The 27226-nt window shown below is 40.0% G+C and overlaps 1 protein-coding gene across 7 annotated transcripts in view; it reads right to left on the minus strand.

The window, feature by feature from the left end:
• LOC132972828 (AP-3 complex subunit beta-2) overlaps positions 1-27226 on the minus strand; it is a 43985-nt gene that overhangs the window by 15343 nt on the left and 1416 nt on the right. For 2 of the 7 annotated variants that reach the window (XM_061035935.1, XM_061035936.1), the window contains exons 2-17: positions 14654-14729; positions 14114-14188; positions 13791-13886; positions 13315-13475; positions 12597-12663; positions 12034-12216; positions 10697-10894; positions 8084-8181; positions 6426-6480; positions 6250-6321; positions 5800-5862; positions 5524-5656; positions 5072-5181; positions 4764-4940; positions 3011-3197; positions 2468-2598 (exon numbers count right to left, since the gene is read on the minus strand). In XM_061035935.1, coding sequence (XP_060891918.1) covers positions 2468-2598; positions 3011-3197; positions 4764-4940; positions 5072-5181; positions 5524-5656; positions 5800-5862; positions 6250-6321; positions 6426-6480; positions 8084-8181; positions 10697-10894; positions 12034-12216; positions 12597-12663; positions 13315-13475; positions 13791-13886; positions 14114-14188; positions 14654-14729 — 1882 coding nt within the window. Of the gene's footprint in view, positions 1-2467; positions 2599-3010; positions 3198-4763; positions 4941-5071; positions 5182-5523; positions 5657-5799; positions 5863-6249; positions 6322-6425; positions 6481-8083; positions 8182-10696; positions 10895-12033; positions 12217-12596; positions 12664-13314; positions 13476-13790; positions 13887-14113; positions 14189-14653; positions 14730-22822; positions 23551-27226 lie in introns of those variants that run through there. The other 5 variants (XM_061035931.1, XM_061035930.1, XM_061035932.1 and 2 more) reach the window with 5 other exon arrangements.

Below are 27226 nucleotides of genomic sequence, written 5' to 3' on the forward strand. Positions count from 1 at the left end.
GTTGACCCTTCTCAAAGCAAACTTCTCGTTTTTAGACTGACTTCCAAGCTTCCCATTCTCATTTATTTAAACAGACTTTTAATAACAGAGTTTAAGTTTCATCTGGATGTTGATAACATGACATCTTTTAGAGTCATTTTTTTTTTTTTTTTAGCTTTGTTCATGATTTCATTTGTGACTAAGATAGTCAAACATGTTCTTTCTTAGGGTTAGGCTTAGGTTAGCAGTAATCCTGGGGTTGTCACTGTTAAGCGTGGTCTTTTTTTGTGGTTTTTAGTGGGATTGCTCTACCTTGTCTTTTTGCTGTTAGCACTTGAAGTGGCAGTAGTGTTTAACATTTCCACAGATTATCCATGTATTTGAGTTATTTCAAGGTTTTCATCTTGCATGTTTAGTTTATTTTACACGGCCACAGCATTTGGTTTCAGGTGTTTCAGCTGATAATAAGTTTATTTCATAATACATTCATTACTGCTTTAACTCAAACCGTATTGTAATCTTATTCCGATGTTTATGTTACTCATTGTTCTTTCTTTTAATCATAAATACAAAAAAATACCTAAAATAAACATGGCACATTTTGAGAAAATGTGTATTACTATGGGTGTTTAAACCTACACAGAGAGGTTATATTTCATTTTAAAATACTCGTCTTAAATCCAAACTACATCTCAGTTTTAGCCACAAAATTTTGCTGAGGAAGTAACTGATCCTGAACAGATGCATGCCGAACTAATTAGCAAAGACATTTAACATCCAAATCTAAAACATAATTAAAGTAAATTGTAGCATAATTATGAATTTAATGTACTCAGATTTTGAATTTTCAAGGCCTGGACTTATTTGAGTTTTGAGTTTTTGTTTTAAGCACATCATACATGAACAGCTTACGTGTTGAAAACACACTATGTTAACTTGGTCAGGTTAAGAAATGAGTCGCCTTTTGTTATGTATCATTAAGAAGACATTACGTGAAAAAATGTACGTTATTATTAGACCGTATCCTGGTTACAATAAGAGAAGTGGAACATGAGGTCAGCGTTGCAAACCCTGCTGAGATGTGTTATCAGAAAACCAATCCGATGTTGAAGTGTCTTTGAACGCAGCTACAGAAAAGAAAAAGTGTGTCTGCTCACAGCTGCTCTATCTCATGTTGTCTGAGGTCACTAAAGCCTCTCTGATAAAAGGCTGGAAGAGTTCACTGTGACTGATCTCAAACAGAAATCAATTCTGTGCAATGAAGACCAATATCTGCCTGGAAAGGTTGAGAATTGAATTAGATGAAAATTAAATGGAAAACAGACGACACTAATGAAGCTTATTTGACTGATTTAGCTGAACCTCCTGGTATGGTCTGTTTTTGTGTTTGTGTCTTGTTCATTCATAAACATTGTTACATAACTACAGTTTAATGCAGCAATGCACCTGTGGCCTCATCCTGAAATCTGCTTCACAAATATAGGTTAACACTCAGCATGGAACATTTAGCATGTGGGTTAATATATATCTACACTACATTAGAAATACTCAACAAATATGACAACAAAATCAAGTCTTGAGGTCACTCCTAGAATTTAAAATCAAGTGTTTTTTGTGGAGTTAAGTCTTGATTTTTTTTTTATGTACACAGAAGTGACGGACTCAAGTTTTGATTTCATGTCTTCATTCAGATCACATTGTTAGTTATGAACCGATGGCACATTAAGGGGATGGCATGGAGAGGGAGAGGAGGGAATCTGGTGAAGCAGGATGGTGCTATAAAGAAGGAGGTGTTGTGTACTCCTGATACACTTTTGTTCATGTTCAAGTGTCTTTGTTCAGGAGGATATAACTTGTATATTTTTTTTTACTTGGAAATTTGGAAATATAGACTTTGAAAACAAAACTGGCAGCATCTTATAAAAGTATTGGCATGATCCTAGATGTCAGGAGCTGTAGTGTCCTGTTTATACAAAATTGTAGAGAAAACTTGGGTTCTGGCTTGTTTTTGTATCATGTGCTATTGGCTCAAACAATGGTGAGAAATCACCTGGACGGGGCGAGTGAGCTGCTGCCAAACAGAAGCAGGTGCAGCACAGAGGTTGAGGAGTTCACTTCAGGTTTTCACAGGGAATCAGAAGTTTTTAAATATAGCCTTTTAATCCTCCTCTAAACTATGGAGGGGGGGGGGGTTGTTGACAAGCATCATCCATTTGGAGACTGATGGAGGCCAAACAGGATGCATGTTAGCGATGAGCTGTTAATGCTAATGAGATATAAGTGAATGAAAGATGGCCAATGAAAGAGGAATCAATGTTATATTGGAGTTAATGTTATATTGGATGTGAAGCTTTGGTGACTCTGTCCGGCCCCTCTGAGGCACTGCTCTGGGGCAGGAGCAAACGTTGCTCCCCTCCACCTTTCGGGGCCCCTGGAGACCCCAGAGGGCCCCTGTGTCTCTGTATGTTACTGTTCCCACTGCACGCACAGACTCCTTCACCTCCACGTTGCGCACGGAGGGGTCTGGGGCGGCTTCAGGCCAGTCAGGCAACTCCTGGTAGCCGCCAGCCTTGGCATTCAGCAAGTGGGACAATGACCCCAACTGGAAGTGGTCTCGATCTGCAACGGTACAAGAAAAAGGGGAATCCAGAATGCAAAACTAAAACTACAAACAGAGTTACAGTAACTCTTATTGTAGATGTTTTATGAAGCAGGAACTCATGCTTAACATTTAAAAAAAAATGTTTCCTGTAACTTGAGGGCTTTAAGTGAAGTGTACAGAAAGTGAAATGTTGTCATGGAAACATTTAGTAAGCTGCCGACTATATTTCGGAAAATTAGTCCTTCTGAAAGTATGTAGAATTAGCTTTTAGCAGTTTCTGTGTGCAGGGTACCCATGGATATAAAGACAACTACTATCATAATATGCTGTTGCTGAAAATAAATAATTAAAAGCATGACGCTTCACAGGAAAGTCCTGGAGTTATTGGCATATTTCCCTGGATGATTTATTTTGAAACGGCCTCTTTACCTTTAAATGGAGACTCGAGCACTGGTGCAGGTTTGAGGGCGAGGAACAGTTTCTTAGCGTACTTGCTGAGCGCTCCACTCTTCTCTGTCGGGACAATGAGCTGGCGGATGAAGCGAGCCCGATCACGGATGTCGTAGTTCTGGTCATACTTGGCCAAGTTGAGAACGTACTGCGTCAACAGTTTAGTCTGTGAGAGGAGAGGATATGAACGAGACCTGTGACGAGGACAGAACAAACGAGAATACCTGCCATCTGACAGCTCATGCTTTCATTCATGTGTGGTTGTGTTTATTGTAAGATGAGCTGCAGTCAGCAAGTCAAACCACTTTAAAATGTCTGACAGGATCAGTTAAAGACAGTGAACACTACGTGGATAATTAGTTGGTAGGGATGACCCGATACCGATACCAGTATTCGTACTCATACTCATACTCGTACTCGTAAAACTACGCAGATACAACGGCACCGATACCACTTTGCGGCGGGCGTGCGCCTCTATTCAGTTGAGCGGGTAGGCGGAGAGAAGCGAGATGTCAGCGGTGTGGAGATATTTCAGCGTAAACGATGACGACAAAAGAGCAGACTGCAAACTTTGCACTCCCCAGCCTTCCGTGCGTGGCTCACACGCTACAGCTAGCTGTTAACGAAGGACTTTTGGCTCAGAGGAGTGTAGCTGACGCGGTGTCAGTCGGACGTAAAATTGTTGGACATTTTAAACATTCGGCATTAGCCTACTCCCGCCTGGAAGACATTCAGCTGCAGCTCAACCAGCCCGTAAGAAGACTCCAACAAGACGTGCAGACGCGCTGGAATAGCACGTACTGCATGCTACAGTCTCTCTCTGGGAATATTTGGCTCCGAATATGAACTCCCCGACAATCTTACAGCGCACCAGTGGACACTTCCGGAAAAAACGTTGTCTGTTTTGGATCCGTTTGAGGAGTTAACCCGAAAAGTGAGCTCGTCCGATGCTTTAGCATCAGATGTAATTCCTGCTGTGACCGTGCTTCAGAGACTTTTGACCAAAGAAACAGATGCGGATCAGGGCATTAAGTACTCGTAACGGTACTCGGTATCGGTGCGTACCCAAATGTAAGTACTTGTACGTGTACTTGGTTTGCAAAAAAGTGGTATCGGTGCATCTCTATTAGTTGGCTAATGAAGTCTCATAAAGGTGGCTGTAGCTAGTACACAGCTTTTTCTGTAGCTGTTGAGATGTTGCTAAGAAGTTTCAAAGGTGAATTTCAGGCTTGCCGTGGTGTAGCTTGGGTGTTTCTAAGTAGTAAGGAGGAATTAGCTGGTTGCTAGGTAGTTTTAATTATGTTCTTAGTAGTTGGTAGAAAGAAGCTGTCCTGGATATTTTGATGCTTGTCCTCTGTTACACCCGGTGTTTCAGCCGTAGTAACAGATTTGAGCACTTCTTCCACCAGTGGTAAGTGGTGACGTAATAGTATAAGTAGTTGCCATGAGCACAGAGGTGAGTATTGTGGGCATAGGTTATCATAGGTATAGCAGTTTTTGGTAAAGATTTAAAAATAATGAATGGTTTTTATGTCTCAAAAAGTCTGAAAGGGGCATTCATTTGTGATCTTACCAAAAACATTATAAAATCCAAAAAATCTGAGAGCACCTATTCTAAATCTTTTTTTCTCAAGTATTTAAGTTAACATAATTTTTTTGTGTGGGTGATGTTTCCATAGAGAATCCTGGTTACATTGCACACACTGTTTAATAAAAAACGTGTCATTCCAACCTGTTTCGAGTTGGTTAAATAAAGCTTGGCAGCCAAATTTATGATCTGCAGCTTGACGATGTCCTCTTCATTGGTGAACGACTTTGCCATCTTCCTCAGGACATCCGGGGCGATCTTGGGTACGTGTTCACAGTATTCTCCAATCAGCCACAGGATGCTGGCCCGCGCCATCGGCACCTGAGAGCAGGTTCAATCAAATATAAAAAAGGTTGTGTGCGTCTACCTCTTCTACTTGTTATAGAGGGAGATGGAACTCCTGCTACAAAAGGTCAGGTTTAAACAAACAGTATGACTTTTGGCAGTCTCACCTGGATGTTGTCCGTTAGTTTGGCCATGTGCTTTATGATGTCGCTGTGCTTCTCCGGCTGCATCTGCAGCAGCTTCTTAATAACCACCACTGACTCAGCTACAACCAACTCTGCACAAAAGAAGAAGAAAACCCTTCATGAATTCATAAACAAACACTGAATGGTAATTGCTTTATCTTCATGCTCAACTGAGTTACAAACTGTGTTTATGAATTAATCTCACATTTCTTAACTTATCCTTGAAATCTTTAAACCTTCTTTACACTTTTCTTATCTGCTAAATTCAATTTTTTCTACCCAAATGCATCCGAAGGCTTGAATATAATGTAACAAAAAAAATAAAACATATCGTTGCAAATTTTCAAACTATGGCCAACACAATTAATTCCCTCCTTGTTTTTGTGCATACTGCAATGTGTACCACTCAAAGAATATCACAAGGACATACTTACCATCTCGGTTAGACAGCAGCTGCACCAGGCCATTCAGACATGTGTCTCTGACCTCGCCGATGTTGGTAGCACAGCGGCCGATTGCTTGGATTGTTGCGGCCACAAAATCTTTATCCATGCTCTTAATGTATGTCTGCAAAAATAAATGTTCACATACTAATAATAGAGTTCGTCTATAATCACTTTACCAAATATAAATTCTGCAGATCTGTCTTTCAGCATGAAGGGACTCCATGTCTCTCTTCAGAAAGTATCCAACTTGATGTTGCACTTTACCTGAAACTCTCTGAGGATGGTGGAAATGTTTGTCTCGTTGGCCAGATTGGTGAGGACCTCCAGCTGCGAAAGACAAAAAGAAAAATATGTTTTTTGAACGCTGCAATAAATGCTGTAGACTGCTTTATCATAGCATAACTCAAATTCAAGAACCTGCTCCAGTGACAAAGCTTCTGATTAAAATCATTATTTCAGTATGTTAAAATTTCAAGTTGATCTCTAAAGCTTAGGACCTGCTTGAACCTTCATTAAGCACAGCAAGGTCACACCATCCTTTGATTAAGTGTTCAACATTGCTGCTTGTAACAACCAAACAACACGGTGTAAGTGGGTTTAAAATGATAGGCCGATGTACTGTACATGAAACCACCATGCGTCTGAGTTAAGAGAATCAATAGTCTTCCATTGAGTCAGAGCTAAGATTCAATAAAAGGACACAATAGAAAGCACCTTGAGGACTTTTATCTGAGTTGGGTCCGTGGAGCGGATGTAGAAACTCTTCAGGTACGGTTCAAACATCCCCTGTGAAACAGGAAAAAGTCAAAAAGTAATAAAGGGTAAGGCCTTGAAAATTTGATTTCCATCCCAACATACAACCATCCACAGTACTAAAAGATGTGACTCACCCGTCTCTTAATGGTCATTGTTGCTACGTTTTGAAGAACAACATACTGGACTTCACTGCAACAGGACACAGACACAGAAGAGAGATTCATAGAAATAAATTCAGGGTTATAATAAAGATGAATATTCTAAGATGTTATGAAATAAAAAATGGTAAATGGACTTGAGCTTGTATAACGCTTTTCTAGTCTTCTGATACTCAAAGCGCTTTTACACCACATGTCACACCTAAAAACTGAGCCACAGCCGCCCATTAATAAACCATTTGGCCATGATAGAGGTCAACATCTCATCACATCAGTAGTGATAATCATAAATAATCAGGATAAAACATCACTAACAAATGCATCAGATGTCATCAGCTCGTTAATGTGTCAGAATGCCCAACCCTAGATAACGTAAGCTACCAGAAAGCTTAACTAGATAAGAAAATCAGATTTTTCTAACATGCTATACGTTTCAGTTGCTAAATGGAAATGGTACACAGATCTTGCAGCCATGACTATATCTACAGTAAGTGAGCTTGACAGTACAAACTTTTCACAATTTTATTTTAAGTTTTTATAATTGCTGTACAAGAAATGATGGCCTTATATGGCCACATATTCTCCTCCTTTTCAACAAGTTTAAAGAAGTCTCAGAGCTCCCTAAAACATGTCTGTGAAGTCTCTTGTTCTAAATCCACTCTGATCCTGTATTTGATCATGTCTATAAACCCCTCTATTTCAGCCCTGCTCAGAACAGGCTGTTTCTGTGTCTGTAGCTTTAAATGCAAATTAGCTGTGTCTGACCACGCCCCTCTCTGGAAGGGCTTGGATGCTACTGCCCTTTGTGATGTCATAAAGGGAAAAGACATGTTTATCTTCATGCGTACCATAAACAGATAACCTTTTCTGACATGACAACTCTGGTGAAATGAGCTTTACATCTGCATCTTCATTTGAGTATCTGCTTGTAGATGGTCTAAAAACGTTGACCAATTAAAAATGGTTTAAAAGAACTTGATGGTGTTCATTTTCATTTCTTCCTTTTTTGTTGTTGTTGCAATGGTTTAGCTGTGCCACCGATAACTCCACGCTAATAATTAGGCCTGATGAAACATATCATACAGTACAATGGATTTCTGACAAATCCCCCACAGAGAGAGGCTGCTGTTAGGTCGCTGCTGAGTGATGATCCCATTACAAACACACCCTGAGCCACCGGAGCACTTGTTCAATAAGGAGCTGACAGTTTTCAGGACTAACAGCCACGGAGCCACTGATGTGTCACCATCACTCCTCATGGTTTATGCTTTCATGTTTACCTCAGTCTCACTCTGCTCCCCGTTTAATTTCACTCGCTGCTTCAGGGCTGGAGAGATTTATTTTACTATCCTCGCTTGTCCTGTTTTTTTTTTCAGAGTGTTTTCCACTTTGCTGAGTTTCATGGTTATTATAGGTTTCTCTTATCACATTCAGCTTCTCTTTTTGACACTTTGACTTGTTCTATGTCTCTCTTTATGCGCGTCTCGCATCATATTTCACCCTCAGCTCCGTTCTCAGACACATTAACAATTAGAAATGGCTCATACTGCTGGTTTGACTGACTCCACTGAGATTCATTTTAGAATACCCTGCTATGGTACTGAAATGTAAAAGTCAGAGCTACTATAGCTCACCTGTGGCTCCTCAAGAGACGGACCAGGGCCTTGGCAATCACCCCAACCTCTGCTTTTGGGGCAAGATGAAAATACAGCTGAGCCACAGCCATCACCACCTGGAATGAGGAAACAAGGGAGGGGTGGTAAAATGTCCCCAGGGATACCGTCTCATAAATGTAAAATGAAATGTCCTGACCTCACATTGTTTGAAATCTAAACAGGGTGAAATGTCTCTAACTTCTTATGAACAGAAAAATGACTGATTAGAAGATATTCACAGGCAAAGCTGCAGGATGTAAACACGAGCAGATACTCTGTCATAAAGGTGTACAGTAGTATGTGTACAGATTGAGTAATGATGTATCTGTCTCTGAGCTGATTGCATACACTTCTGTAATCAGCACACTTGTAGTCAAACTACTAAAAAGAAAGCCTACAGAAATTACATGTAGCTTATACTGTAACTATGCAATGAGACTGATACTGAAGAGACATGGTGCAGTCAGTGCAAGTGAAATGTTTGTGACTACAAGAGTCAAAAATTGTCCAAGCTGAAATCTTTTATAAATGTATTTCCCAGCTTGATTCTTCTGAAAAATAAAAACTCTTGGTTTTATCAACGTCAGAAGTAATTATTAATTGCTACAAATATCAGAGTTGGAAACACTGGTACAGTTGCCTCATTATAATTAGCTCTCTATGGGGCACTGGTAGCCTAGTGGTGAGAGCGAACGCCCCATGTACGGAGGCTAAGGCCCTCCAAGCAGGCAGCTCGGGTTTGATCTGTGGCTCCTTCCACCCTCTCTCTCTCCCTGATTTCTGACTCTATCCACTTTAAAAAAATAATGAACTATCTATATATTTTGCATTTCAAACCATGAACTCTTATTGTGCTCTCATTTCTTTGCTACTTTTCCTTGCAAAATCTTTGCTGTGTTGTTTTGCTCATGTTAGATTAATGTTTGGTGTCTTTCAATAATACATCAAAGAGTATCTGCTCCCTTTTCGTAAAGTGTCTTTAGATAACTTTTGTTAAAAGTAGGCGCTACAAAAATAAAGACTGATTGATTCTGTGTATTGCCTTGTCGTATATATCGACCTTAAGTCTGTCAGAAAGTTTAGAAATTAATTTAAACTCAGTCTTTGTTCTCCATTGAAGATACAATAACTTTAAAGCAACAGCCCTACATAAATGCATCACTGTTCAGGATTGGATTGTGTCTGATTTATTCTGCCTCGGTGCTGAATACGCATGAAAGAACTGAGCAGATAATCTGTCAATGACTTATTCAAAAAAGGCTCTGTGTCTTTTTCAGGTTTTCTAAGAACTCAATCAGCATGTTGCAGCTTTGAAAGACTTTTTCTGCCTGCACATAAAGTTTTAAACACAGTATGTATTACCATATAAATATGTTGGAGGAGCAGCACTAGCATTAACTTTGAGTCTTCTTATTCTCAGTCCAATATCTGCTCTTCTTTTTATCTCTGCTTTCGGCCTCTTCTTACTTCAGGGAAAAGTCGTCTCTTCAGCTGATAACTGCTTCCCCATGTTCAGCAGCTAGGTGCTAATCTGATTGCTAATTTTATCTGTTTGGTGTTGGGCACTTGGCAACAGTGGGGATATCAGAGCTTCTTCGTTGAAACACCTTGAAGATAGCAGCTCGGCTACAGCTGTAGGCAGAATAGTGCGTGAAACATAACATACAAGAAACTAAACTGGATTTCAAAGGTCGGTAAAGCAGACGTAATGTAGCATGAATTAAAAAAAAATATTATCCCTCAAAGATTTACTTTGAGTTAGTATCTGGTTAATGGTAAAACAATGGTGACTGAGCCTGTGGACCACCTATGAAAGTCCTTGTTTTACAGTATAAACACCAAAGTGTTACAAATGAAAATCCATTTAAACTGCACACATCAGACACTTTCATCATTCAGCGGGTGGTTCATCCACAAGATGCTAATATAGTTTCAAATGTGTAGTCTATTGTGTGACCCTGAATGTTTTGTCTCTGGTTCTATAAGGTCGCACTCACACTAGGTAATCCCTACTGTGCCCAAGCACGCTTCACCCCTAAAGTCCAGTTCATTTGACTAGTGTGAGCGCTCCGTTCCATGCTCAAGCACGGTACACATCATTGGCCCAGGTAAGGTTCGCAGAGGAGTGGCTCGGTACAGTACAGTTGCTCATGCACGAGCACAAGCACGGGCAGGAAATGTGGATAGCCTTCAATTATCTAGAAAAAGTGTTCTGGCTGTATCTGACTAAAATGACTCAAAATAAGCCACAAAGTCAGTGAAGTAGTTGTTAATGTTCTCTTTGTTGTTCTCCAATGTGAGGACTTGGCCATGCGTCCCTTTTTGATTTTTTTGAGTCTGCCTGTATTGTAAACTAAGCACACTTCATGATCACGTACATGTGTTGTATTTAACAACGTTATGTACAGGAGGTAACTGGTCTCGAGCTCAGGCCCGGTTGGTCCTGGAAAAACCCTCAGTATTTACCAATGGGACATAAAGTAATGCTGGAGAAAGCAACTTGTATAAGCTCTACCATGGCAACTGTCTCAAGGCTGCTCTTTGTTGAACTGATGTAAGCTATGTGAACAATCAACAGTGCAGTTGACTCACAGCAGCATTGCGACTCTGCAGGAGCGGCTTGGTGTTCCTAAGCAGCAGTCGGTGGTCTGGATCCATCACGTACGGCTTCCTCTTGGCCATGGCATGAGCCTCTTCCTTCTTATCTTTCTCTTCCTCCTCATCGTCCTCATCTTCGTCCGAGCCGTAGAAGGTCTTGTCTCCGCCGCTGCCCTCCTCCAGCAGAGACTCCTGCAGAGAAAGGGTTGATGAAACGGTGATGTGGGAAACAGACTTTCTCTAGCATGGAAAGTAGTTGCGGATAATAATAAAAGTCACCAGATGGTAATTTGCTCTTGAATATATTAGAAGAAGAAAAAACAGCAACACGGTGTGTGGGGAGCATTATCATAAGACTTCCTGTAGAGCCAAACGGTTATACCAATTTATCACCCCTTATACACTGGGGTTTTTCTGCAACAATAATATTCCAACACAGCATGAAAAATTGCTCAATTTAGTTTCTAGCGGTTTATGGGAAAATAAGTCAACAGGTGGGTCTGAAAAAACGGATAAAAACAGAAGAAAAATATCAAAAGTTGGCAACTATTGAAAGAGGAAATAATGACAGGACAGCCTCAATTTGTGCCTCTGCAGGGTCATAATGACAGACCTGGAAAAACATAATTAATCCAAACAAATAGAAGTCGTGCAAAAAAACATGCACTTGTACACCGAATGTTAGTAATCTCATAAAATCCTATTCTTGTGTAAATATGTTGTTGGTGGCAGCACAAAACCACTAATTTAGGATTATGGTCCATATTCTTTTAAGGGATCACAAAGCAAGCTGTCTGTGTAAATCTTTGTAAAAACCACTGAACATGTTGTATAAAATAGTATAAATAAAATAATGGCTGTACAAGCAGTGGCAAAATACAAAGAAAGTGTTAAAGGTCACATATTTGACTCTTTTTCAACATGTTTAAATAAGTCTCAGAGCTCCCCAAAACATGTCTGTTTGTCTGTCATTAAACAACTGAAGAGAATCTGATGTTCACACAGCTCCACAGGCCAGTACAGCACCCATTAGTGATTATATTATCAGGGGTCTCTCTCTATCTCGCTCTCTTTCCTCCCACAGTGAAGCAGGTTAGCAGAGCTGGGCCGTCTTACAAATCAAGAACTAATTGGTGATTTGTAATTGAACTTCTTTTTTTATCAATAACTTCAACATATTTTTTTCTGGTGTAAATTTACAATTTTGAAGTCTTTCCCATCTTTGCTGTTCACAAATGAAAAGAAAAAAGAAAATGTAAAGGCCCGTCTAGTATTGAGGCCTGTCCTAATTAAAAGCCGGGCTTTTCATTTTGTTTCTGTTTCTTACTCACATTCATGTTTGGGTTTAAGAACTGGGTCCTGGCGTAGCGGGTCAGCATGTTGATGATGACGACCTGCCCCCACTCCTCCACGTCAATCAGGAGGTTACACAACTTCCTGTAGTTCTTGTGGATCAGGTCGATGCGCTCCGGACAAACCTCCTCAAAAGCCATGACAACGCTTCCTGCCACCAGCTGCAGCACAGTTACAAACACAACTGGTGGTTACATTGGGATCATTTTCTGAGATACGTTTTGTCAAGAGAGCACATGATGTCACTCAGGATTACTGAGCCTGTGCCTGTGTGCTGAAATCATACCTCGAGTTCAACAAGAAACCTCAATTTGTAGATTCAATTCTACAGCCTGTTATTTTAGGAATATTTCATCATTTTATGCAAAAACTACAACCAGAGGAAGATTGGTTAAACAACTGATACAGTTTGAGTCAACTGAGGCATGGAATTCAATTCTTATTACTTTGTGAATTCTGTGTTTTTTCAGACTTGTATTTGCCTTTGTTGGGAAGAAAAAGTCCTGTGGAGAAATATCTGGTCAGCAGTGCAAATACTCACCGTAGTTTTGTCAGCGAGGAGTTTCTCTATGACTTCAATCAGCTGGTCCTTCTGTTCTGGATCCAAACTGAGAGCAGAGGTGAACAAAATATTTTATGTGTATAAAACAAGAAACGTTTAAGGAAGAACAACTTAGTAACATTATAGGATCAAATATAAAACAAATTGATTTTTTTTCCCACCAGCCAGAGCAGAAAATGATTTCTGCAGGATGAACCTCCCACCGCCAAAAAACAACAACAAGTCAGAATAATATTTGATCTTAGCAGAGTGGTTCTCAAACTTTGGATCAGGACTCTCTTTTTATAATGTATGTATTATTTTAGTTTCTGGTATCAATGCTATAGAATGCTCAATGGCAACATTTCTATCGCTAACTACAAGGCAAATTCTTTTTTACTGATACTGAAGTGGATAAGAAGGCTGCACGGTGGAGCAGTTGTTACCGCTTTTGCCTCACAGCGAGGAGTTCCTGGTTCGAATCTTGCAATTGCATGTTCTCCCCGTGCATGGGTTCCCCCCCACCAGTCCAAAGATATGCTCGTTAGTGTGACTGGCTATTCTAAATTGCCCGTAGGTGTGAATGTGAGTGTAGCTGGACGTCTGTCAGCTCTGTGATTGACTGGAATTCTGTCTTTACACACAAAATAAGTGAAGTAAGATTTTTTTTCTTTCTTCTAATTGGATCCTGAGTGCTGAGAAAGTCTCGGTGCGTTACCTGTACAGTTTAGGGATGGCGTGAGCAGCTGTCTTTCTGACGTATGGGGACATATCGGAGGCCGCCTCTTTGATGGCCAACATCATGATGGGCACGATGATCGTCACTCTGATGCTGGAGAGAACTCGCAGAGCGCTGGCTCTGATCAGCTGGTTTGGATCCTGCAGAGAATACAGAGAGATAACTTTATAAGTTACATTTCTGCCAGGATTGACTAGGTTTGTGCAGAAACTAACCTGAAGAAAAACAAAAAGAGTATACACGCTAATGTTAGCATGCTAATGGCCTCACAATGACAGCAATGGGAACAATGACTGTTTGAACAGATAGTGGCAGTCAGTCCCATAAAAACAAAGTGGTGGACCACTTGAGAAGATAACAAGCTGCTAATGACGTCTAGTATACCTTTCTCTAGATTCATCCACATTTTGAAGTAGAAAATCTGCCTGAATAGTGTCGTATAAAAGCGGCTGTACCTTCAACCCTCGCTGAAATGTTGAAATGGACAGCAGAGCCAGATCCTGCTGCTCCTCGGCATAACGCACCAGGTAAACGTAGACCAGCTTCTTCACCTGTAGAAGTTATGTAGAATAGTTCAATTACTTTCAGGTGAGATAAAGCATGATCCTTTGGGGCTTTATAAACGTGATAAGATGATGCATTAATTATATGCAAGCAAAACAAAACATGAAATATTTAAAAGCTTTTAATGCAGGCAGCAACTTTTTGTTTGCCTCATACAAGCTAGCTCTAGAGAAATGACAGAAGAAGAACCATGACACTGGAGTTCATTACAAACCTCGATGTTCTTACACGCCACATTTTTCACCACAGCAGGGAAGAGATCTGATGCATTTTTACCCCGGGCAATCATCTGCAGGAAACACACATACACGCACGAGAAGAGAAAGTAATAGCATTGAGAACTCAAGGTGGCATTTTTAAGAGTGTGAATCATTTGCAGCGAAAGCTTCAACTTCTGTTTTATCTTGTGTTTTCTCATTTCGCTCCTTTTCCTTCACTTTTATCGTCTCGGTCCTGCAGGGAAGATGAATGAGGAGCTGGGCGTGGAGCTTCAGAAGGAAGACTCCCACACAGATTATGAATATTTAACAGCTGACTGTGCAGCTTGTGTGTTTCACTTTCAGGATCCTAACTTCACTACAGTTTTAGTTTGTATAAGATCACCCATGAAGGCATTTTTTTTTTTTTTTTACTAAAACTCAGTTTAAAGAACAAGTTTTGAATCTTCAGATGCTTCATGTTGTGTTGTTCGTTCAACCAGCAGCTGCACCTGCTGATCAGTGAAATCCCAAAGTCAACCATAATTCATACTCACAGCTACAATCCGCTTCATTGCCTCCAGCTTCAGGGAGTCTTTGTTGCTGTCCAGCATCTCCTTCAAGTCGTCGTGTCTGAGGGAGGAAAGCGCTCAAATTAGCTCACGGCATGCCACGCCACTCTTTTTTTTATTTTCTCTTCGCAGTATTGTAAACACCATAACAACTCTTATTACACAGACTTCAAACAAAAAATACAGACCAGTTTGACAATTTTCCATTCAAGGCTCAAAATGTATTAAATTCTGCAAGTGTGACCCAGAAATTATTCTCTTTGAAGTGGGAACTTCGGCTTGAAAAATATGGAAACCTTTGAAACTGCAGCTCATAAAGCGCGATAATGTGAAAGTGACATAATCCCTAAAACATGTTGACATCCATGAGACATGATCTTCTTCTTTTAGCAGGATAGAGTAAACAACATGCCTCCATCAGAGGAAGTCTGTGGACGATGTGACACATTAGAACTGTAAATCAGCTTCTTCTCTGTTGTTCTTTTGTGTATCCAGTGTTTATTAGTTACGCGTTATGTTATATGTCTTAACCACCCTCAGGGGACATTGCATTCTTATTTTTTGGAGGTCGCAAGCTGAAAAGTTTGGTAACCCCTGATTCAAACTGTCCCTCCTCTTGAAATATGAACATGTCTTCCTCACTGCATGCCGCTGATCTTTCTCAGAGTAGAGACGGTGTAAGACTCCCACACTGCCAACATTTTCACGTTTGACCATGAAAAACAAATCAGAACGGGAGACTTCTGCCAAATAATAAACCCCTCTTCTCTGAATCAGGAGATAGGTATGCTAACTCTCCAGCATGAAGCTGATGTGAGCAACAGATAAACGTCGACAACCAACATCTGTGAATGTCACTTTAATCCCAAATGTGCCGATGTTTGTCAACAGAGCGGATATCTGATACCGATGTTCAACCAATATATCAGATTAGGTAAAACAGATAATTCCGTGTTTTAATCAGATGCTATTCTAGTTATAAATGACCACCTTGAACCATTTAGAAGTATGTAAATTCTGCCGCCAGTGGGCTCTCAATCAAAACAATAACAAAAATATATTGAGGCTGGTGGAGAATCATGGGAGTTCTCTCTGCTCCCCCCGAATGAACTCCGACTAGACCGTAGTCAAGGCGAACAGGCGAAACAGACGAGAATATGTTTAATGACCATGTTGGTAGGGTTTTAGATCATATTTAAAACATAGTTAATGTTAAATTATGACCAGCTTTTCAAAATAAATCAACATTCAAGAGACGCAAACACGTCACTGTGCAGCCACTTTAGCTTGTCCTCCTTTTTAAAGATGTTGGGACTACAACCAGCGACTTCACCCATGAGAAGCAGGATCCATGTGTGTGGATCATCCAAGCTGACATCCCCACCCTGCTGCAATATAAACACACATAAACAACAACGGCAGGCTCAACCAAAACCTGCAACGGTTAGTCAGAGGCAGCAGAGCAGTGCACACAGGATCACTGCTTCAGCTGCCAAGATAAAGACGCCAGCTAACTGAAGGTTGAAATGCTGATCAACGGCAACTTCTAACAAACATTTAAACTGTTTTGAGATCTCTTGTGCCAAATACTACAATAATTACTTCACATTGCCTTTACATTTCCTTTACGGTTTGAATCTTGTTCAAGACATCTAAACCTGCAGGACTATCTTGTTTTTTCTTATCGCTCATTACAACTTTTGGTTAACCTTTAAGTTAAATCAACAACCAAGCCCTTCATTTATATAAACTGAACGTACTCTGTCGGCAGAAATCAAATAAATGCTTATTAAGTAGTATGTTTATTTGGAGGAAATTAAAGTTGTACTTAATTAACCTTTGAGATATTAACAATCATCCATACATTGTGGTGATGCATATAACATGCCCATGTGCAAATACGGGCAAACTTTCAATTTTTGGGTTTTGTTTAAGAGAGACAATGGACGTAAATCAACATCCATATGAAAGCGACACGTCAATCAATCAATCGATCTTTAATCGGGGCGGCAGTAACTAAGTCTGTAGGGTCTTGGGTTGGGAACCGGAGGGTCGCTAGTTCAAGTCCCGGTGCGGACCAAAATCTGGAAGTTGGTCTGGTAGCTAGAGAGGTGCCTGAGCACTGACAAGGTGCCCTTGAGCAAGGCACCAAACCCCCCACCCACCACCAGCCCAGGAGCGCCCGCTGTGGGCAGCTCCGTCACTCTGACATCTCTCAATTAGTCCATTTCCATTTTGTGCTTGTGTATATTTCAGCTTTTGTGTGTGAAGCATGACTATTAACAGAGTGTAAAACAGAATTTCCCCATGCGGGGATCAATAAAGTAAATCTTCCTCTTCTTCTTTATTTGTATAGCGTATTATCTCGAGACACTTGACAAAAAGAGTAGGTCTATTATATATTATATATTATATAAGTGTTGAAGAAATGAAAGCACAAAAACATACAGTGTCATCATTTTGTCATACTTTTAGTATCAACAAGTCAATTACTATAATGGTTCGACAAAACTACTTCACTACGTGATAACGTTATGAATGTTAATCGTTCCTATGAGGTGTCCTTGATGGTGCCAGTTTGTCTAAACTCAAAACTAACAGACAGAGGGAGGAAATAACACATGCAAAGATATTAAACGTCTCGTCATTAAAGGTGTGGGTTTAAGGGAATTAAGGGAGGGTTTGGTCGGAAGTGGGCGGGGTGATTAAATAACTGCAAAGCTGCTCATTTCTCCTCTGACTTGTTTCCAGGGCAACACAGGATGCAATAAAAATGTGTTAAGTGATTTCCTGTCTTCGTGCAGAGCATGTGTAACATCTGACAGTTTTTCTACAGGGGACTGAAGGTGTGTGGAGCTGAGCTGCAGACACACAGAGGTCTGCTCCTGATCCATGCCACTCTCACTGGCTCAGTAACTGGAGTTACACAGTGGACATCATGTAATCCATGCGCCACGTTTGTCTATTATACAACTTAAGTGGTGCAACAGTTTAAAAAAATATTGGTCATCGGATCAAGTCGACCTGATAAGCTGGATATTGCAAAATGTCACATAACATTTTAAGTGTTAGACTGAAGCCATGAGGCATCGAGAGGGTTTGTCTTGATTTTCTTTTACCTCCTCTTAACCAAATGTGCATAAATTATTCAGAAAGGTCAAAAAAGGTTTAATTTGCTTGTTGTTTTTTGGCCACATTTGAATATCCATATCATGTTTACCTTTCTTGAAATCATCCTTTTTATGTAGTCATTATATTTGTGTAGATTTTGGTTGTCAGACATATCATCAGTGTCAGACTCATCAGCGCTTTAAAATGCATGCTTGTAGGCTGATTTTAATCCAGAGGCAGATTAAAAAAACATTTTCTATCAGCAAAACACATTAAAGGAGTGATAAGTAACTCTGGTACTTAGTGTTTAAAATTGGTACTGCAGTCCAAATTCAAAACATTAGATAGAGCTGTCTCCCCTTCGCTCCCATCTCCCCAGAGTCGATGCGACCGCGGGTTGTCATGTCACGGTCACGGAAAGCTTCAGTGTTTAGCCAGCTCTGCATCGGTCTTGAAACTAACCTCAATATTTTTCAAAAGCATCTCCAATATCTATCCTAGTTTTACCATGTTTCTGATCTTGGAGTTCATGCCAAGGATTTTTAGGTCGGGTACAATCAGTTATCTTTGCTTGCCTTCTGCCATCGCTGCAACACCTGTTGGTTTGCGGTGATAACTGGTCTCATATGTGGCAAACCGAGGGGCATCCAAAACAATCAGGTGCCTTAAAACCGCCTACATCCTTATATTAAAAAAAAAAAAATACAGATCATTCTGGACTGGAATCAATAGAAGGTGGAACTTAGTAGAACATTTTATAATTTAATTCAGTAGATATCTTACATAAGAAGAGTGTGCAGCTTTAATATGTTCTCTGACTAGTGATATTAGGATTCACTCATTTGTGAATACTTCACTAAATTAACCACTCTGATTACAGTCTTTCCTTTGTTTTTGTTTTAACTTTGCTGTGCTCTTTATATCACATACAAGGAATACCAAAATACTTCCAAAAAATCCATTTCCAAACTAGATGATCCGACTCGAGTTAGACATTTTATTTATTCATGTGCCTGAGTGGGAGACTGATGAAGGGATACAGATATTCAATCTGTGTTTGTGGTGTGACAGCAGGGAATGGAGGCCTTGCAGTCTATGAGGAGGCCGCTGCAGACCCCAGCTGATTTATCACGAATAAAGAAGCATGTTTGTGTGTGGCCGTGCGTGTGAGTGTGTGTGCAAGCAAGTTGTCCTGTGTGCTAACCAATGTGTCCTCTTTCGTCTCCAACAAGCATTAAAGTGTTAATAATTAGATTGCATGAGTAGTACAGTTCACTCTGTCACACACTTCAAAACCTTAATTCATCAAAGAGTGTCAAATTAAAGACAGTATCTGTAAAATGCTGCTCCTGATTATTTTGGGAGGCAGGCAGTGAACTGACTCGGGTTTCTTGGATGCATATTATAGTGGTCATGTCCCAAAACAAATTAAAAAGTAAATCTGTGAAAAATGTAAAGATAACTTGCCCAGAGCAATGAAGGCCCAGCGATGAGGACGAGTAACACTGATGCTGATTTCCAGCAGAAAATGAAGGTCCCACTGGTTCATTTCTCCCTGTGAAATTGTGATGATGGGTTGCGGCCTCTGGCCATGACTCCAAAATTGTGAACACATTTCAATCAACTAGTCTCTTTATGACAGCCTGAAAACTCCTCCACCGCCTGCGTTTGATGTCAAACCTGAAGTGTTTCTCTTCTTACAACATTTGAAGACATGATATGAAAGCAAAGGTCAAACTTTAAACACAGAAAAAGAGCAAAGTAGTATTAAAAAAATCTCACCGTTTATATATTCTTTTTCCCATGTTTGTACTCTACCGCCGACGCTAAATTGACTCCACTTCTTTGCCTTGAAATTTAGCTTGAGATTTTATTTCAAACATGGCGACCGCCTTCATAACGCCCATCAGAAACCAATGTGTGATGTCACTGAGGCTACGTCTATGTTTTATACAGTCTATGCATAAAACCAAAGTAATTGACTTTAGTGCTAAATGAAAGCTTTTGGATTTACCAACACGTGCTGCAGATCATTCTGAGGGGAACATGAACACCTGCATCAAAAAGATGTGGAGATTTCACCCTTGATACCAAAAATGTCAACTTTATAGCACTGCTCGGGGAGAAGTCAGGGGGATTACCAATTACATTAGGCTTCATCGTCAGGGCACCATAAATGTCTGTATCCATTTCATGACAATCCAAACAAAGTTGTAGAGAAATTACAAACTAGTCTTACGTATAACCTTTGATGTTCAAGCTTCTTTCAAGACATGCTACTTTGCACCAATATTAGGGAATCATACCGGGCAGAATCTAACGACTTTCCATTAAAAGTACGACCTCATTGACCCAACGCTGCTGCTACATGATGTTGCTCTGACCTTGTTCATACTGTGTCTCACTCTCACTTCCACTCCTTGCAGCTGAATGCAACTCACATCATTTCTTTGGCTGTTATGAACAGAAACTCAAAGAAACACAACATATCACTACTGAAACCATGATAGACAGGTCAATTTAAAAATGTACTTCACACTGTCAAAGTGACAAAGTGTAATGGTAGAGAGGAGACACATATCAACCGAAGACTTAATTAGTTTTGCAGCACGTGTCTATTTACCGCCTTCATCGGCTTCACTAATTAATAAAGTGACAGGGATTTGTGTAGCCTGTTTGATGACAAATAGGTTTTTGAAGATCTAATTAAAACTGGCCCTGGAAACATTGATAACATTTGCTGAGGTAGTGACCAAACATCAGACCTGTCAACGTGTAAAACTGATCCTCAATTTGCGACCACAGACGAACATGCACAAACATGGTTTGACCTACGCCAAGGAGATGATGTCTCACAGACCCAATTGTCAGTAGAATAAAAAACTAACTATAAGACTTTTTTTTACATGAAATTTGATGGAAGTTAACTTGATGGTTAAGACCAAGACAAGGAATAACCTGTTTTTTTTACTCATGTATCAAATCTTATGTTACTCTTTCATTCATGATCATGTTTAAAACTGTATCTGATTAGAGGGTATGTTCTGCTTTCAAAACATGCATGCTAAAATACTCTAACTGCTCGAGGTACTTCACAGTCTCCCTTCTCAACTATGATATATTTTCTAAAACTATAAATGCCACCTCAGTGAATTATCTTTGAAATAAAGCTTTGTCTTGAGCACCTGCAGGAAAAAGACGACCCTCTGACTGGGTTCACACTTCACTGCTCCTGCCCAAAGGTCTCGCAGTAATTCTACCCCAACACTGGTTCTCTTATTTCCCTGGATTTTGTCCCGTACTCATGACGAACAACAGCTGAATTTACAAACAGCTTTGAATTATTTAACCTGCGCTGGTACAACAGAGAACACCGGTGGTCAGGTTACCTGGCACCAAACCCGGCCAGGAGATCTGGAGGACTCTCCAGCTGGAAACTCTTTGCGGAAGAAGTCCAGTGTTCAGTGATACGAGACGCAATGTCGTTTTTGCCCACCAAGAAGAGAGACTGCAAAAACATTAGAAGGAGTAGATATGGAAATGTATTTGCATGAATCACAGAAAAGCTTGCATTCATAAGCAGCTGGTAAGGCTGTTTTACATAAGCTGACTCTTTTGGAAGAGACTTTAAAAGTTTCTTGTTTTTCTTGGTGACAGATGAAAAATGTGCTTGCATAAACCAACCACGAGTGTACTTCAGTAAAACCCTCATCCAGTAAACATAAAAGCATATTCTTGTTTATATGTATGAGTCAATAAAGTCGAGAAGTGTCATTTTTGATCTCTCTGAGCTAATGTGATTCTGAAGAGCACCACTTTTGATGTTCATCTTTGGCTGTTTTTTTCAGTCCAATTAACTAAAGAGCACAACGGCTCCCATGGACTTTGAATGATAACATGAGTCTGATTTACTGAACAGTATGTACATTTGATATTTGAACAGCCACGTTGCAGCAAAGCTATGAAGATATATTGATGTTGTATTTCCATGAAAAGATGATCTAGTGTGGGTAAAGTCTATTAAGACCTTTCAGGGCACTGTGAGGACTAATGACAGTAGTTAATATATTTTTTGACTGGCGATCCTTAAATATAAAGCAATGTATACCCTTACTTCCATCTTACATATTGCCAGCAGTTAACGGTAAAAAAACAAGAATCAGCCATTGAATAGGTGTACTTGTAAAATGACAAATACATCTGTTCTATTCTATTCAGTTTCTGTTTAATACAGTTATACACTGAGTGTTTTTCACAATTGGTTTTTACAAACTACTTTTACAAAAAGGGCTTTGGATGCTGTGAAATTCACATTTTCAGCATTTTGTTATCCTTCACACACCAAACCAACTTGAACAATCAAGTGAACAATCTGCAGACTAATCAATATTGTAATGAAAATAGGTATTAATTGCAGCAATGACAATGCTCTCTCACTGCCAACATAACTGTCTTTCATTTGAGTTTGTCCAACAGGTGACTTATTGTGTCTCTGAATAAGCAGTTAGGTATACTACTGTAGCTGATACTACTTTTATCTGATGTGACACAACAGACACATATCGGCTACTGACATCTGTGCATGCCACATTACTTGCCGATGGGTCAGCGTCTGTCAACAGGTCAGATGCCCATATTCAACCAATGTTGTTGTGCATCTCTAGGTATTCAAACTATCTTTTTCGGCTTTTGTCCCTTAATAGTGAAGCATTTCCCATAAGCCAAACCTGGTCACATGTTCTGTATCTCAATAAGTGTAGTAGGCAGTTCAACCGAAGCAAGGCAAAACATCTATTGTGTTCATATAATGGAGGAAATAAAATCAGTAAAATAAAAATAAATGTAATTGAAGATATAGTTTGTCTTATTGTCTCATTGTACTTGGAATTGACCGATTTCAACCCAAAAGCTGAGAACTAATGACATTTTCTACTTTCCTAATAGTTTAAGCTTCTATCCAGTTGCATTGGACGTAAGCTGCCCTGGAAAAGGAAGCAGCTAAATGCCCTGTGAACATGTATGCATCCTCTTGGAGAATCCTACCGCAAAGGTTGACTCTGGAAACTGCCACCTCCACCACCGTCTTCCAGTGGTGCTCGCTCCTCGTGGTCTCCCCCTCCTCCTCCACCACCTGAACCTCCAGATCGGAGGTGTCGCAGCTCGTCAGGTTGCAGGGCGCTGTACCAGGAATGCTGTGCGTTGTCAGGGGTCAGCACAGGGCTCTTGTCCTCCTCCTGGCCCTGGACCTGACTCTGCACCGTCTTCACAATGTTCACTGCGTTGACCGGCAGCTGCAGCAGCCTCTGCATGGTGGTCATGCTTGCAACTTGGCTTGGGGGAAATACCTGTAGAATCCCTGGTGGATTAAGTGCAAAAAGAGCACTTTTCTTAAACTGATCCTTTGTGTTAATTAGCTGGATCAATTCTTTAGATTTCCCACAGCAGAGAGGCGCCTCAGGTATAAATACTCCTTTCCTTTGAGGTTAAATACATCCAATGTGGATCATTTTTGCTGAAATGATGCAACAAACCTCTTCAGAAATGCTCCAGTGTCTTCCAAATAGTCTTCTCCACGGTGACAAGAATGATATACTCTTTGTATACTCTGTCCAAATCCACACGAGACCCAGTACACCATAGGTTTTCTTCTTACTGCTGAGTCTGTACGCATCCAGTGAGGCAGCAGGCATCAGCTGCTCAGTAAATGGATGCTCGACAGAGAGGGGCGTGGAGTTTTATTCGCCATGAAGCCTCCTCTCTTCTCGCGACTCCTCCCTCTCTCTCTCCCTCTCTCTCTCTCTCTCTCTCTCTCTCTCTCTCTCTCTCTCTCTGCCTCCCTGTACTACACACATCCATGTATCCCAGCTCTCCAACGATGACACAGCCTCTCCCATCTTTGGCCACGTAATCACTCCCCCCCCTGCTTCATGCTTGTCATCTCTGCCTCCGCCTCCAGCAGCTAGAAGTCTCGCTTACCTCATTCACCTTTACTCTCGCTCTTTCACAGCTTTCTTTATCTGTCTCCCCACCAAACAAACCCTTCCCCGTACCAGACAGATGCTTTTACATATCACTAACACCTCCTGCTTATTAGGTGAAAAATGTCCCCGGTCCTATTCATTTTTAATACTCCTTATTTTTCATTTCTGGTCTTTCGTGACTCAGCTTTCTTGGCAGAGTCGTGATCAGGACAACTCTCTCTCTCTCTCTCTCTCTCTCCCTCCCTCTCTGTCTCTTTTTCTCTCGCTCTCTCTCTCTCCCACTCTTCTCTTTTTGGCTGAAACCAAAATAACTGCCTTGAAGCACAACTCACATATGCTCTTCCTGTGATCTTTAACAGCTCAGTCAGGTGTTGAAATTAACCAAAGACTAATTGGATTTTTAACCTGTCTTGTCAACAAGCTACACAGCCCAGGGCTTCAGCATTCTTAACGATCATGGCATGAACTAAAGCAATGTTGGATATAAAACAGCGAGATGATCATTGAACAGACTGGAGCCTTTGATCTCTTGAGTTCTCAATGTTTTTGAATGAGATCTACTTTAAAAAAAATCCCCATCCATTAGCAAAGAAATATAGTCATTATCTAAAACAATTCAATAATAACCAATTTTTGTAAATCTCTAATTATTCTCACAACAAAGCACTGATGCTGCCAAATGTTACTTAAAAGCATCTGTGTTCATTTTCCCTTTTGATTTTGGATGCAGTGCTGTGGTATCAAATTCTCATAATAAAGAGAGCTTAACTGAGTATATATCTCAAGAGGAATATACTGAGACTCTCATGAATTAATCAACTGCTTAAAGTATGTATCTAAGTCTTAAAGTTGGGTAATTTAAATTCATTCCCTCCCCTACTGGGAGCAAAATGGAAATACGCTTTTTAGCTTTATCTCTGTATCTTTAATGGTTTCCAAAATGCTAATGTGTGTGTGATTTTTTTTAATTATTTTTTTAGAGTAGTTTGACATTTAAACAGATTTTTGCTTCTTGCTGCCAGTAAATGAGCAGATTGATGCTGCTTAAATGAAACACTACATCCAGCAGGTGGTAAAGTTAGCTTAGCATTAAGACTGTAAACAGGGTAAAAACAGCTAGCCTGTCTTTTTCTGATGAAACAAAGTCAGATGCCAACAGCCCTAAAGTTCACTTATGTTATATCGAGTGTGTTTTATGTAAAAAAAATTAAAGTGTGATGACATTTTGCAGTTTTATGAGGGGTCTTATTCAGGAAACATTCTTGACTAAGTGCGCTTATACTTCTAAAGTGTACGCTGTTTGCCTGACAACATCAAGGTGACGACAACAGCCTGACATTTTTTGGGGGAAAATGTTTTGTTGCTTGTTTGTTGCATGGTTGTAGAACATTTTTATCCTTTGATACTTTTCAATACCAAGTGTATTAATCATGATACAATTTCCATTATTTTAATGCAGCAGTGGTCCTTTCAGATTCACAGAATGGCAAATATTTATGTTTCTTTATTCATTTTGAGTAATTAAAAACTAGACAGTTACAATATTGAGCGCCTATTCTATTTCCTTTACCGTGGCAAAAATAAAATGGTAGTAGTATCATGTGATATTTTCTAGTATCGTATCAAAGTTTAAATTCTGGTTTCATGACAGCCCTGGTTTGTTGTGGATCATATGAGAAGATGAATAGCTTTTTAATTTCTGTTTCTTAAAGGTCACATTCTCAGAAGTCTCAAAGCTCCCCGAAACATGGCTGTGAAGTTTCTTGTTCTTAATCCACTCTGGTCCTGTACTTGATCATGCCTATAAACCCCTCTATTTCAGCCCTGCTCAGAACAGGCTGTTTCTGTGTCTGTAGCTTTAAATGCAAATGAGCTGTGTCTGACCACGCCCCCTCTCTGGAAGGGGATTCGGCTTGGGCTTTCTTGTTCCATGCCCTATTGTTTACGGTGGAAAGGCAGACTCAGAGGGCAGAACAAACACCTAGCTGTGGGAGCATCACCCCCTGGGGGAGGGGTTACTGCCCTTTGTGATGGCATGAAGGGAACATCTCCAAACGGCCTGTTTGAGCACACATTTTCTGAAAAGTGTAGCAGGCTAAAGACGGAGAGGATGGACTTTTTGATGACTGGGAAGTTCGTAGACAGGCAGGACACACATTAGTGTTAGAGAAAACGTGGTAAAATGTATAATATGTGTAATATGTTACCTTTAATGCTTAAGCTACTGCCATTTAGCCTTACTTGGCATAAATACTGAGAAGATATATAGTAACTAGCCAGCTCAGTTTTTGTCAATTTTGTCTTCAACTTTTGTAGAAAGGAGGTTTTAATGTTTAACTCTTAAAATGATGGCAGGCTGCTTTATAGGTTCAAATCAGGGTTAAGCAAAAGTGATTTTCCAAATATGTTTAAGCTACCTTTGACCTTTATTTATGTTTAAAGGTTCAAAGAAACCAAAAACAACATAGAAATCTATGTATGGGGTAAAGAGTGATAATGAAATCAAGATAATGTTAGATAACATTTTTACAAAAGAACTAGAAAAAAAGCTTAATCATCCGCCAGAATGTTCAACCACATGATGAGACACAATGATTCTTATTCAATATTTGATTAAACGGCTTGAGAACAAAATGTTCTGCAAAGTACTTCAATAAAATGTGCAGGCCATGAATGAGGTTTTTAAATTCTGAAATGTCCGTACCTGACCTGACAATGAACAACGATATTTAACTCATACAAGCCATTTCATGTTGAAGAACATATATCTCGTAGCAGATAAGGAAAAGTCGTTTTTAAACCACCAGAGTAAAAAGACAGAGAGTTGAGCATGTTTTGTAGACTGAGGCAACAATTCACATCTGCCGTGTTTCCAAGGAGATGACCATGGAAGGACGAGCCAGTGCTTTCATTGTCATGTTTACAGATAAACCAGTTGATCTACTTTCACTGAGGAGACATCAACCCCTGCAAACACTGATCTAGTATAGAAAGGGACACACCCAGCTGACGCCTAAATCAATTAATGATGGCAGAATGTGCTCAAAATTAATTCACAACTTATGGGTAACTTATGGCAAACAGACTCAAGACAATAAACCCTCCTCCATCAGAGTAAAAGGTCACAGATCACAGATACAAATGCCATCTACCATCCATGAACAATGAGCTCCCCCTGCTGGTGAATAATGGTATGTAACAGTGAAGCTTTTCGATGCCTCTGCTGTTTTAATAGTTTCATCTAGAAGTTGTAATTGGACTACAGTAATGGCACAAACAATAACGTTATACCGTTATAAATGTTTCTCAACTGAGATAGCTCAATTGACAAAATATGTTTAAGAACAAGAGAAAGGAAAAGTAGGCATAGATTAAGAAACTACAGGATCCCCTCAGATTAAACATGTACAAATATAGAAGTCTGCCTTGGAAGAAAGCGTATGTGTTAAACACTTTCAATGAGGCA

This window comes from Labrus mixtus, chromosome 4 (assembly GCF_963584025.1).
Source record: "Labrus mixtus chromosome 4, fLabMix1.1, whole genome shotgun sequence".
Taxonomy (NCBI): Eukaryota; Metazoa; Chordata; class Actinopteri; order Labriformes; family Labridae; genus Labrus; species Labrus mixtus.